The sequence below is a fragment of the Lichenostomus cassidix genome, chromosome 10 (assembly GCF_008360975.1).
Source record: "Lichenostomus cassidix isolate B80296 chromosome 10, HeHo_3.0, whole genome shotgun sequence".
Classification (NCBI taxonomy): Eukaryota; Metazoa; Chordata; class Aves; order Passeriformes; family Meliphagidae; genus Lichenostomus; species Lichenostomus cassidix.
The window spans coordinates 633,397-646,301 of NC_139491.1; the positions used below are offsets into that span (position 1 = coordinate 633,397).

The 12,905-nt window shown below is 45.3% G+C and overlaps 1 protein-coding gene across 2 annotated transcripts in view; it reads left to right on the top strand.

Annotated features, from left to right (window-relative positions):
- Positions 1-9,666, top strand: part of CTDSPL2 (CTD small phosphatase like 2) — a 28,564-nt gene extending 18,898 nt beyond the window's left edge. For both annotated transcript variants that reach the window (XM_085070192.1, XM_085070191.1), the window contains exons 4-13: positions 1,057-1,206; positions 1,640-1,852; positions 2,917-2,995; positions 3,273-3,384; positions 4,233-4,319; positions 4,486-4,548; positions 4,640-4,719; positions 6,752-6,878; positions 7,122-7,217; positions 7,671-9,666. In XM_085070192.1, coding sequence (XP_084926318.1) covers positions 1,057-1,206; positions 1,640-1,852; positions 2,917-2,995; positions 3,273-3,384; positions 4,233-4,319; positions 4,486-4,548; positions 4,640-4,719; positions 6,752-6,878; positions 7,122-7,217; positions 7,671-7,736 — 1,073 coding nt within the window. In that variant the 3' untranslated portion in view covers positions 7,737-9,666. The remainder of the gene's footprint in view (positions 1-1,056; positions 1,207-1,639; positions 1,853-2,916; positions 2,996-3,272; positions 3,385-4,232; positions 4,320-4,485; positions 4,549-4,639; positions 4,720-6,751; positions 6,879-7,121; positions 7,218-7,670) is intronic.
- Positions 9,667-12,905: the final 3,239 nt, after the last annotated feature.

Here is a 12,905-nt window from a genome sequence, read left to right on the forward strand (position 1 = left end):
CAGCAGCAGCTGCTTTGGAACTAATTTTACTTTTTTGTTTTGTTTTTAATTATTATTCTAAAAGTCTCATCATAGTTTGATTTATCTCTTCTCCCATTTTCTCACAAATAAAAGTGAAATGTGACCTCCCAAATCTTGACCTTTGTGGAAGTAACCAGTTGTCCTTAGCTGCTGAAAGCACTTGTCAAACACATAGGCAGGTTTCTGTTAGACTCTGTGGTGTCCTGGCTGCACACAGAGCACCTTGAGCCCCTGTCACTGTCCCAGGATAAAAGTTCTTCATTAAAATATTCCGTTAGTGGGGGCTTGGAGCTGCAGCTGGCACTCCCCACATTCCGGATAGGAACCAGAGGTGTGTGAAGTCCTGGTGCAGCTCCAGCAGGCTCAGCTGACAGGGAGGGTCTCAGCTCATGTGCACAAAATCCATTCACTCTCTCCCTTATGGACAGACATCTCAGAGCCTGGCTGCTGTGGAGAAAGTAATTCTTCATCTCAGTCTCAGAACTGCCTTGGCCCGCAGCTGAGATGGGGATTTGAGTTCTGGGATCTACATATCTGTACCTAACATTGAGAGAAAACCCTTGTTACGAGTCAGATCTGTAACGTGGATATTTATTTATTCTGTCCTTTGTTATCTGTGATAACAACTGACAGCTCTTTCCCTCCCGAGCTGCGTTTGTGCCTGAGTGTGTGCAGTAGCAAACGCTGGGCTCTGGAGCAGCCTGGAGGCTCAGCCAGGGAATTCTGACCCTTTCTGGTGCCTCCCTCTAGTGGAGTCCTGGCGCTGAGAGCACTCAGGCTCTGCCAGGGCCGCGGCAGCTCCAGGGCTGCCTCCCACCATTGACAAGGAGTGCTGCCTCATCTGGAGACTGAACCTTCAGATGGTGTTGAAAATGGACATTTTGGGTTTATGCTGCTAGAAAGCTGCTGACTCTCGTGGTCCCAGCTGAGCCATGAGCAAGAGTTCACTCCTAGAGTGCATATGCTGACAGTAAAGGAAAAGATGCAACCAAAACCCAGCTGAGTGGTGTTAAAACTCGTTTTTTTCTTTTCCAGAAGCTGGAAGTTACGAGATGACAAACCAACACGTAAAGCAAAATGGAAAATTGGAAGATAACCCTACCACAGGCAGTCCCCCACGAACAACGTTACTGGGAACCATCTTTTCTCCTGTTTTCAATTTTTTTTCACCAGCAAATAAAAATGGTATTATTCAAAAAGACAACGTTCTTAAAGCTGAGAGTGATAGATTTTTGTATGAAATAGGTATTTTGAGTGGCAGTACACTTTTCATTGTGGTTTACAGACCAAGAGTTAGTGCTGCCAGATAAAGGGCTCCTTAATTCTTAGATGGGTTGATAGTTAATGAAAGAAGCAATAAACTTGTAAGCATTAGAATTGTATTTAGTGGTGTACCTTTCAGTAAAAAAAAAAGAAAGGAGAAGGGGGAAAAAAGGGGTTACATTCCTCGTCCCAAATATATTTTAAAGTCATTTGTCATGGTCTTCAGTTTGGTTCTTATTTTTGTGACATGAATCAGTGCAGATATCTGTAATTACTCTGAGACTTTGTGTGTGTGTGGTTAATAATGAGTGTGAGCACTGTGACAGGGAGCTCAGTGTTTGGCCATGTCCCTCAGGAACATCAGGCTCCGACTCTCCAGGGCAGGCGGTGGAGGCTGAGGAGATCGTGAAGCAGCTGGACATGGAGCAGGTGGATGAGATCACCACGAGCACAGCCACCTCCACCAACGGCGCCGCCTTCCCCGGGCAGCCCGTGCCGCTCCGGGCTGTCAACAACGGCCTGGGGGACACCGAGGAGCCGGGGGACCGCGACCTGCCACCCCTCACGGGTAAGGGACACGGCTGGGCCGCCTGTGCCCTGCAGGGAGGGCTGCTCCAGGGCACTCCTGGTGCTGCTTGGTGGAGCTCCTGTTCCACCCTGCCTTGGGCTTGCAGACTGTGCTAATCCTGATTTTTATGGCTGGGTGATAGACAAATCTGGTTTATGCACCAAAGACACAGTTTTGGCAGGACTTACCTGTGGCACTAAACTCATGATATTCATGATGGTGTGGTGAAGACACTTTATTGCAAAAATCCAGGGTTGTTAAACTGTTAGTTTGTTCTGTTTCCATACTTGTGAGGCACAACAAATGTGCTTAACCAACACCACAGACCATGATAGGAACAGCATCAGGTGTGACCAACCACAGCCCCACTGTGAGCACTGATTGGTGCTAATAATTGTTTTACAACTATATAACTTGGTTTTCACCTCTAGTTCAGCTGAGTGGTTCCCAGAATGCTTTTCTAGTTAGCCAAAGTAACAGAAGTGAGCAGGGATTTTACAAGGGCAGCAAGGCCTTTCTGCTCCACACACTTATCTATTCCTGATGTGACTCAGGTGGCCTCATAGTGCTTCTTCCCATGGAAGCAGAGATTCCAGAAGAAAGGCATTTTTATTAACATTGAATGTGCACCCTCTGGACCTGCTGATCTCCAAAGAGAAATTGGCTACATTTGATATCTCATATTAGAGCCACATGGTAAATGAGAAACACACAGATCCTACATTCATTTTCTGTATTTTCTTTGCAGGACAACATCTTTTTTTGACAAAAACCATAGCCATAAAATTCAGCTTCTGTGTGCATGGGCAGCATCAAATCTTTAACTAAACCCTCCCCAGAGCCTCCAAGCTTTGGTTGCTGAGGAGCTTTTTAGTGGGGGATAAATGTGACCTCTGAGCAGAGGGGACCTGGCAGGGGAGGTGGGGCTGGAGGGAGACTTTGTCACTTGTGTCATCCCTCGTGTCTCAAGTGCAAATTGTCACTGTAAAGAACTGCACTAATAAGACCAGCTCTTGTGGTTTTTTGTTTTATTTTTTGTTTTGGTCATTTTCATTGAATTTCAGCACCAGTATCTCCAGACAGTGGTTACTCATCAGCTCATGCAGAAGCCACCTATGAAGAGGACTGGGAAGTCTTCGATCCGTAAGTGGCAGTGTTTGTGCTGGAAATAGTAAATTAATCCTTTGGGGTATCAAATTAAAGTATTTTTATTTAAATTGCGTTGTTTTTATATTATTTCAAATATTATGATAATGGACTCCAAAAGCTCTTCGCTTAAAGAAATTAGGTGTATGTTCATGTGGGGTTGGTTTCAATTTAAAATTCTTGTGCAGCCTTGAATATTTCAAATATTAAGTTGGGATACAACATTGCAGTTCAATAACGTACCTTTTTACAGGAAAATCTGTATTCTTTTCAGATACTATTTCATCAAACATGTGCCCCCACTAACAGAAGAGCAGCTGAACAGGAAGCCAGCTCTCCCACTGAAAACCAGAAGCACACCAGAGTTCTCATTAGTTCTAGACTTGGTAAATATCCTTATAAACACAAACCAAAGCAGGGGGATGGAGCATTTCCCTTATTTTGTTTGTTGCAGAAATCAGTCATGTTTGCTTTAAACAAAAAGACTGCTGAATGTCACATAATTTTAATTTAAAATAGTTAAAAAAGAGTTAATTGTGGTAGGAATAGAATGTGTGTTGTATTTGTCAAATACTTATATCCTGCTTAGGAAAGAAAAAGGCATCACAGTTTTAACATCTCAAACAGAGAGTTGTCTGTCCCCATAAAGCTTCCCTAAATCCAGTGTGGGAAAAATGAGGAGGAATAAATAGGAAAATTCAGCTACGAGGGTCTTGCATCAAGATGGATGAAAAATTAAACTTCTAATTTTTAGAACATTCTTATTCTTAAAGGGCACAAATCCACTTTTTGAAATACTCTTATAAAATATATTTGTCTTGATGATGATTTGTTTCAGTGTCTCTGTTTTGAAAGTTGTTTCAGACCCTGGGAATGATGTTGTGTTTTCATGAGCAACATCAGTTGTGTCATCTTCGTGTGATTGTGGGAATGAGTGGATTATTCACACTGAGAGGTGCAGGCTGGAACTGAAAGAGAGGAGAGACTACCAATTTAAAATTTCTCTTTATAATTACACCCCAGCACATAATTTTAGTGAAAATTTTTAAAAATTACAAGAATAATGAAATGTTTAATTCATCCTAATAATTTTCTTCAATCTTGACAGCACTTGGACAAAAGTACATATTCCATTCTAAAGAAACATGCCTTAAAATGAACATAAAATGCAGAAACATTTTCAACATTGTTTTTTCATGCTCTTTTCCTTCTTTTCCATAATTCTTTTCCCCAGGATGAAACATTAGTGCACTGTAGTCTAAATGAATTAGAAGATGCTGCACTCACTTTTCCAGTTCTTTTTCAAGATGTCATTTACCAGGTAAATAGAAAAACATGAACATTTTACTATTGTTTTGTGGGAATCCTTGGTAGTTGCTGCTTATTTCTGATGCTGATTCTGACCTTCCTGGCAGAAGGTGGTGTTTGGTGGGGAGGGTGGTGGCTGGAGGACTCTGACCCTTTGCTAAATCCCCTCTCTGCTCCAGGTGTATGTCCGGCTAAGGCCGTTCTTCCGAGAGTTCCTGGAACGGATGTCTCAGATTTATGAGGTAACACTGTCAGATACTACCTCTGAATTTCATTTTAAATTGTATCTGCACTTATATCTCCAGTGGTGACTTTTTTCCCTCCAATCCCCAGATCATTCTGTTTACTGCTTCTAAGAAGGTGTATGCAGACAAGTTATTGAACATCCTGGACCCCAAAAAGCAGCTGGTCAGGTAAAACCAGAGCATCATGTACGACCTGTGTGAGCAAACTGAGTGCTGGGCCTGACCAGTGGGATGGGACTTGTTCCTCCCTGCAGGAACTGACTGATTCCTTGTGGGTTTGTCTGGGCCAAGAGAGGGAGGAACGTGGACTGAAGTGATGGAATTGGTGCCTTGTGATCAAATAACCTCAGGCCAAAAGCTGTACCTGTTCATTCTCTGCTAGGTTGGTTCATGGGAAATGACCTCTTGGGGATCCAAAATGTGCTTTGGAATACACACTGCAAATAAAGGAAATTAAATGAGTATCTGATTACTTTTAGACTATTCAAACTCGGTTTATTATAAAGTGTGACTTGTGTAGCTTTTACAATCAGCATGCTTTTAATTCCCATTCAATCACAAAATCATTTGTCTGTTGGTTTTTATTTCATTTCTAAGTACAGAGCATTGTTGGGAAGTATTTGGCTTTTCCAGCTCCTTAAGGCAGAAGGAAATTGCAGGGGTGAGATTCTGTCACTCTCACCTGGCAGGGGGACTGTCCCTGGGAATGTTGAACCCAAATTGATTTCTGCTGAGGGCTTTCCCCTGTGTGGGGTGTCCCCGGGCAGGGAACACTCCCTGGTGGTGTCAGAGCTGTGTGACATCACTGCACAGCCATCTCTGCATTGTGTTGTACATTCTGCAGTGAAACAGCATTTGTGAAACACACAAGAGAAGGCAGTGTGTTTATCCAGTCTTACTAGCTGCTGTGGGCACATCTGGACTCCTTTTCCTGAAGTGCAGAAGGATAAAGTGTCACTAGTTTTACCCAGGGCCAGTCTGGCTGCTTGTGTTATGTGACACACAGAATCCCAGGTGGGCCTGGCACCTCCTTGCCACTGTGTGAATTAGGCTTTTTAGGGAATGCTTTCAGCCCTGGAATGCTGAGCATGGCTGGCCAGCCCAGAGGAGGGTGCCAGGAAGGCACTGGCACTGCAGAACGTGAGTGTGGGGCTGTGTGCCACGTGTCAAACCTTCTCCAGACACCTGAGCTGAATGTTCAGGACTGTGATTGTCCCTGTGCTGGGACAGGGAAGGGCTGATGGCACGAGCAGCCAGCCAGGGTCTAGCAGCTGCAGAGAGGTTCCTGTGCTGCCTGCTCTGTGTGGGGTTGGTGTGGCTGAGCTGACTGTCCCAGCTCTGCCTCCAGCCCCAGGTGCCTGTCAGGCCCCACACGTGTGACTCACACTCTATATATAAATACAGCAGCTCATTTCCCTCCATGGCAACGTTGGGAGCTCAGCTCCTGCATGGAATTAAGCACACTATGTACAGCTTCTGAGCACTGTTTAAAAATACAGGCAGCCTGGAAGGGGCTGCTCTGCAACAGGGCTGGGCAACCCCAAATCTGCCTGCTTTACAATTTATAATTCTGTTGATATGCCATGAAATAGGAGTGTTATTCCTGCTGGCTTTTTAATCAGAATCCTTCTGGTCAATCCATCCATTTCTTCTGTCATAAATTACACGAGAGCAGCCTAATGGGAAGGGAAGGAGTTGATGGGATGTTTTGGCCCTGAGGCTTTTTTTTGAGATGTAATAGCTGAAATAGGTTAATTGCCAGCCGAGGTGTAACAGAAAAGGAAACATTTCTTTTGAAGCTTTGTGTTCTGGCATGAGGTGACACAGGGAGGCCTCGTTCTGTGAGGGCTGGGACAGAATAAAGGGGTAATAAACCCCTACAAACTGGCTCTGAGCAGCACCTGGGGCTTGGCAGATCATTGGGATGTTCTGGGTCCTGTGCTGGCCTGTCTGTGAAAGGGATGAGAAAGAAGAGCCTAAATAAATACAAACACCCATGCCCAGAACTGGGTTAGTGCAAAATCACCTGAACTGGGCATTTTACCAATAAGAAGCTCTAAGGAGAACAGAAAAAAGGCACAATTCTCTAACAGGAGATTGAAAGAGAAAAAACTGGGTAATGCTTGGCAAGCTGCATGTTCCTGGAGCAGTGTGGATGCTGTCATTGGTGTCATTAATTACGGTTTTCCTTTAATGACAGGCATCGACTCTTCCGTGAGCATTGTGTGTGTGTACAAGGGAATTACATCAAGGATTTAAACATCCTGGGCAGAGACCTCTCCAAAACCATCATCATCGACAATTCACCGCAAGCCTTTGCTTACCAGGTGAGGGGTTGGGGCAGGAGACACCCTGGGGGGCAAAACTTCCTCAAGGGGACAGGAAAACACTGGGATTTCACTGCTTATGTCAGTTTGTATTGAAGTTAGCAAACCAAACTGTGGGAAAAATACTCATGGATCTGGAACTTGCAAACATTTTTTCCCCCAAATGGTATTTCACAAGTCATATTTGTAGATAAGTTATGTATAAATCCTGTGTTGATGATTTTTTTCTTATTTTAACTTTAGCTTTCCAATGGAATTCCTATAGAAAGCTGGTTCATGGATAAAAATGATAATGAACTCCTAAAGTTGATTCCATTTCTGGAGAAACTCGTAGAGCTGGTAAGTGTTCGCTTTCTGTGACGTTTCCCAAAGCTGTCAGTGAGTTCCTTTAATATTTTCACCTACTGTAAGGTTTTCTGGGTCACTGAGATTGAGGCTGATGAAGATCCAGGGATGTGTTCACACAGCTAAAGGGGACTTGTCACTGCTGACTGTGCTGCAAATGCAGGCCTGTGGGATTGTGACATCCATTTTGAGGAAATGGGGAATCTCTGAGCTTTCTGATGGCACAGTGCCCATTGCTGGCTGTGCTGTGTGTCTTTATTCCTAAAAGGCAAATAAATCACTCCGAACCGTCGCGGATGCTATGGAGTTATTTCTGTAAGTCTCTGGAACGACACAATTCATGGCTCATATTTGTTCCATGAGAAGAGAGGTGTTGGACAAGGAGCCCTGTTGCAGTGTTGGTGCCTGGCTGTGTTTATTCTCCTAAACCTGCCCTTTCCCCCACAGAACGAAGACGTCCGACCTCACATCAGAGACAGATTTCGCTTGCATGATTTGCTACCCCCCGATTAAAGCCTTTGCTCTGCTGCCGAGGGGAGGAAATGCAGGACCCTGTTGGACTAATACAAAACATTGCCATTACTGTTGAAATTTTGCATTTTTGTACCCCGTCTTGCTTTTCTTATCTTTGGTGCCCAACAATGATCAAGGGTTACAGAAAGAGACTTTCTACACCTGAGGTTGCCGCCATCAGTACAATCCAGTACCCGCAGTAGGGAGGCTAGAACAGAAAAGTCTTTAGAACTAGTGCAACTCCAAGGAAATTTTTTATGTACAGGACATCTGCAGTTTATAAAGAAAATTCTGTTTCTGCCACCAGCAGTTTGACCTGTAGAAACACAGGATTTTATGATACAACAGAGATTGAAAACGGACTCGGATTTTCTCTCTGTTCGGTGCTCTAAGTGGGTTTGTAGCCACTTTTCTGTTACTTTTAAGATTCTCATTTCAACAGGAATGGCCAGTAAAAGTTGTTTTATTTTTCCTGTTAAGGTTTATAACCTTTTTACATTTTTGACCTGTATTAGATTAGAATTTCATTATGCATTCCTTTTAGTTGAGGCGCTTCATAGTTTTTCTGGAAATAGCCAAATTTTGTTAGTTTTTTATTAAACAGTTGGCTGGCCGTTTCCCTGCTTTGTCTGCCTGCATCCTGTATATTTGTTTAAAAATATTCTCTAGTTTTTAGCCCATGTAAGTTTCATTTAGAAAGAGAAAAAAAAAAAAACCACCTGCATTTATATTTTCTTTCTGTAATATTCTACTGTAGTCGAAAAAAAAAAATCTTTTCAAAAAATCAAGAGACTGGCTAGATAAGACGAAGATAAGAATTCCTACTATTCCGAATATCCCAAACCATTGCGATGGCACGAACTCCGGGCAGAGCACAGCTGGCAGTGGCACCACGGATGGACAAGGAATACCTCACCTCTGCTGTGCACCTGGGGAGCAGAAGGTCACCTGGCAGGTGTGGTGAGGCTCTTGCTGCAGTGTTTGCTGCAGCGCTGCGAGCTCCGGGCAGAGCTCAGCTCGGCTGCTCGCTGTGACACTCCTGCTTCGACCAGCCTCTCCGGGCCAAGGGGCTCCCTGCCATCCCACTGGTTTCCGAGGGAAAAGCCCGGCTGTGGCTCCTAATGCAGCGCCCCGGAGGTGATATTTTTATAGCGGTGGGAAATCTGCTTTTCCGGAGGCTTTTTATGGAAGGTAGCATTTGTACGAGTTTAGGAAGCTTTGCCTCTCGACTGCATTACCACGCCACAGGCTCGGACTGGTTTTGTGTAAAAGATGTCACAGAACGGCACTTTTTCTAAAGAGAAGTTTGCTATTTTGTATGCTTGATAAGAAAGTACAGTATTGGAAATTAAAGGTGGACAGCTGATAATTGAGAAGTATGTCAATTAATTTTTTATGTATATTACCTGTTTACTTGTACAATTTTATTGTACAAATTACATGCAGCTTCATTTTCAAATGAGTCCTTAAAATAAGGAAAATCTTTTTAGCAAAACATTTAATTTTTGTATTTTTGATTTTAAAAGGCATGAGTTATGTCAACTTTTTCCAGTGTATTAATGAAGATTTTAACTTTTCATCAGGTTGAGTGTTTTCTTACTATATTATCTGTTGTGTATGTAGCTAGCACATGGTGTCACTGAACTGTTAAAACTTAGCATGTAGAGCAAGCCTGTTTTGTGGAAAATCTTTATTCATTAAAAACAAAATCATCATGGCAGATTTTCTGCAAAAAAGTGAAAACATTTGCAATTCAGAATACTGATTTTTTTTGTATTTAAAGAAAGGTATTTTGCTTGCAGGAAAGAAATACTACAGATTCATTTTAATGAGAATCTTTTAAATGTATTTATCTTTAGGGCATCTGGGCATCTTTACGCTGTTTGTCTTATGTCTTTATTGAAATAAAATGTACAGAACATTACCTTTACATCTGCTTGGTGCAGCCCTGGCTGTGGGGTGGTGCTGATGGAGAGGTGGATAGATGGATTTTGGAAGGGGGCAGCTTGTGTTGGAGCTGCTCCTTGCTTTGCCAGCTCTTTCTCCCTTGTTCCTAATGATGGAAATCTGAATCTGTGGGGTTTTGGTGTTCAGTGGTGAAGCTTTGCCTAACAGGGGCTTCCTCCCCATTCCTCCACATCACAGAACTGCTGGAAAATCACAGATCTTCCAGAGTGTTTAGGTCATGGCCTTTTCCAGCTGAAATGGGATGTTGATCTGCCCAGGTTGCTCCAGCCATTCCCAAAGTGCTTCCGGAGCTGAGGAGACCAAAGCCATGTTGCACTTTCCAGCTGTGTCTGTGTTGTGTCCATCAGATCTGTGAGGGAAACCCAAATGTAAACGAGGGGATTTAGTTCTACATCGATGCACAACAGGAGTGACAGAGATTGCTTAGTAAACATATTAAATATTCATATTTTCCTATGCAGCAAGCCTGGTGTTCCTCACTCTCAACTCTGCAGAGTTGTTCTGCCTCCTGCAAACGCTGCTGCTGTGAAGCAGTTTTCATCCACAGGTTTTATTTCTGTTGTGTTTGTTTTGAGGGGAAGTTCCCTGTTCTGTGCTGAGGTTTGGGTCAGGTTGTGTCCCCAAAACCACCCCCATGCCAGGGGGAGGCTCAGCCAGGTGTGTTCCTGAGCCTTGAGTGTGGCTTGTGCCACCTGAGCAGGGCACTGAGCATTGATTCCCATTTTGTGTCCTTTTGGAAAGCACACCATCCTATTTCCAAAGCTCTGAATTGCTTCCTTAGTGGTGTTTTGCTGGGCTGTGGTGACTGTGTGTCTGTTTTCCATGTCCCCATGGATTCTGTTCTAGGTTGGAGCACCTTGGTTTGGCAGCACAGTAACACCTCTCAGACCTTTGGTGGCAATGCCTGTTCATCCTTTGTTTTCCCTGGAGTTGCTCTAGCTGCAATGGCCCTGGCCATGGTGCCACTGCTTCCCTCCACCTTGGATTCATTCCACCTCCATTTCTCATTGCTTTTCCATGTAGCAGGAAGCCTGAATGTCTCAAGACTGGATTATGAATCTCCCAAACTGTGAGTGCTGTCAGCTGGCGAGGAGACACATCAGCTTTGGGAAAAGCCCTGAAATGTGGAATCAAACCTCACAGGGGCTGAGAGTGACTAAAGCCCTTCCCAGCACGTCGTCCCTTTCCCAAATGCTGCTTCCAGGGTTGGATTGGTACAGCTGGAAAGCGTCGAGCCTGAGGGCAAGAGGGACCAGCAGGAACAGAGGAGGAGGAGCAGGAAGAGGAGGAGGAGTGCCAATCCCACCAGCCCAGGGGCAGGACAGAGACGTGAGCCCATGGTCCAGAACCCCAGGATTGTGGGATTTCCCCGGCAGGCTGGGCTGGGAGCCTTTTGCTCCTCTTTTCTTGGGTGTCATCTGGTGCTGCCTGCTTGGGCCAGGCATGGATCTGTGCCAGGAGTGGATCCAGCTGAAAACAGCCCCAGGAATACAGGAAGGGCACAAGGTGGGATTGTAGCCACGAGGGCTCTGGAACTGGAGCTGTTCCTGCTGCTGGCAGTGGGAGCTGGATGGGTGGGGGGTCGTGGGAAGACAATTTTTCTGGAAAAATGATTGTGGCATTAAACTGGTTTGCCTGGAGAGTGGTGTCACAGGAGGACACCTGAGGATGCTCTCCAAGAGTTGGGCACACCAAGGCCACGACTTTCCAGCTTTGCTTTGCAGGTTCTTGGTGCAGAAATCCTGGAGGAGTGGATGAATTAGCACAGGTACAGCAGTGCCCAGAGAGAGCCAAACTGCTGAAAAAAACCAAAATGCCCAAAAAACTCTGTTTGAAAGCAGCCAAGGATGTTCTGCTAAGGATGGACTTGAACAGACTGGAGAACATCCCAATTTTGGTTGTCCATGCAATGTAACACTGGTTTGCTTTATTGTTTTTGATACTTGCAAAAATGTCGTTGATGGAGCCAAATCATGTAAAATATGATGGGAAGAGAAGTCCTGTGCCATGGATTTCTGTTTCCTCTGCAATCACTTCTAGTCTGTAGAAGCACAAAGTTTTGTATTAAATACATATGCTCTGGATTCTGTTTTTATGATTTTTAGCTAATACCATCCTTCTTTGAGACTCATTCTGTAAGTCAAGACATTGCTCCTGTCAGTTTTCAGCCTTGAAGTGGAAAGGAAGAAATTGTGTCTGTGTTTTACTGTCAAGGAAGAATTGAAATGCTCTGTGTAAATCTTTAGAATTCTAAATTCTGTATTCCAATATTAACATATTCCAAATTACTGCACAATTCCTGGCAGTGTTGTGATTATCCCCACAGCACCCCGAGCTTGTGAAACTGTGTCGACTTGGTGAGGATATAACTTGTGACATCGTTTGATCCATAGGTAAAGCTTTGTTGTTATGTATATTGTCTGGTAAGTGGAGAAGAGCAGGAAAAGGATGATAAATTTGGGAGTCTCTTTTTTCTGTGTGTTTTTCCTAGACACGTGTGATTTATACAGGTGCGTACAGAGATCATTCATTTGTTACATGAAAGACAGCTTCTAAATTTATTGTCTTCAGACAAAATCTATCCTCCTTTTCCTCGGATTCTCACAGGAGCTGGGAGCTGGCAGTGAAGTGGGAGAGCATGTTCAGCTTTTCTCTGTTCGGTGTTGTAGGGCAGAGGGGAAGGCGAAGCTCCCGCCGTGCTGCGGATCAGCCTGAGCCGGGCTGGAGAGGGAGCAGGGAGCGCCGGAGTGCCCAGCGCCGTCCTGCCGGGGGACAGCCCGTTCCGCTGGGCACGGCAGCGCAGCTGAGCCCCGCGCCGGGCCGGTGCAGTACCGGGGCAGTGCCGGGTCAGTCCCTGTGCCGGTGCCGGGGCTGTGCCGGTGCAGTACCGGGACAGTGCCGGGTCAGTCCCTGTGCCGGTGCCGGGGCAGTGCCAGTGCCTGTGCAGTACCGGGTCAGTCCCTGTGCCGGTGCCGGGGCTGTGCCAGGGCGGCTCCCGCGGCTGCGGCCCGCGATAGCGCCGGGCGGGGCGGGGCGGGGTGGGTGCTGCCCCCGGGAGAGACCCGAGACAGCGGGACAGGGAAGCCTAGCCGGGGGGCAGCGGGAGCGCCGTTCCCGGTTCCCATTCCCGGTTCCCATTCCCGGTTCCCAGTTCATGTTCCCGTTCCGATCCCGTTCCGTTCCCGTTCCCGCCGTGCCGCT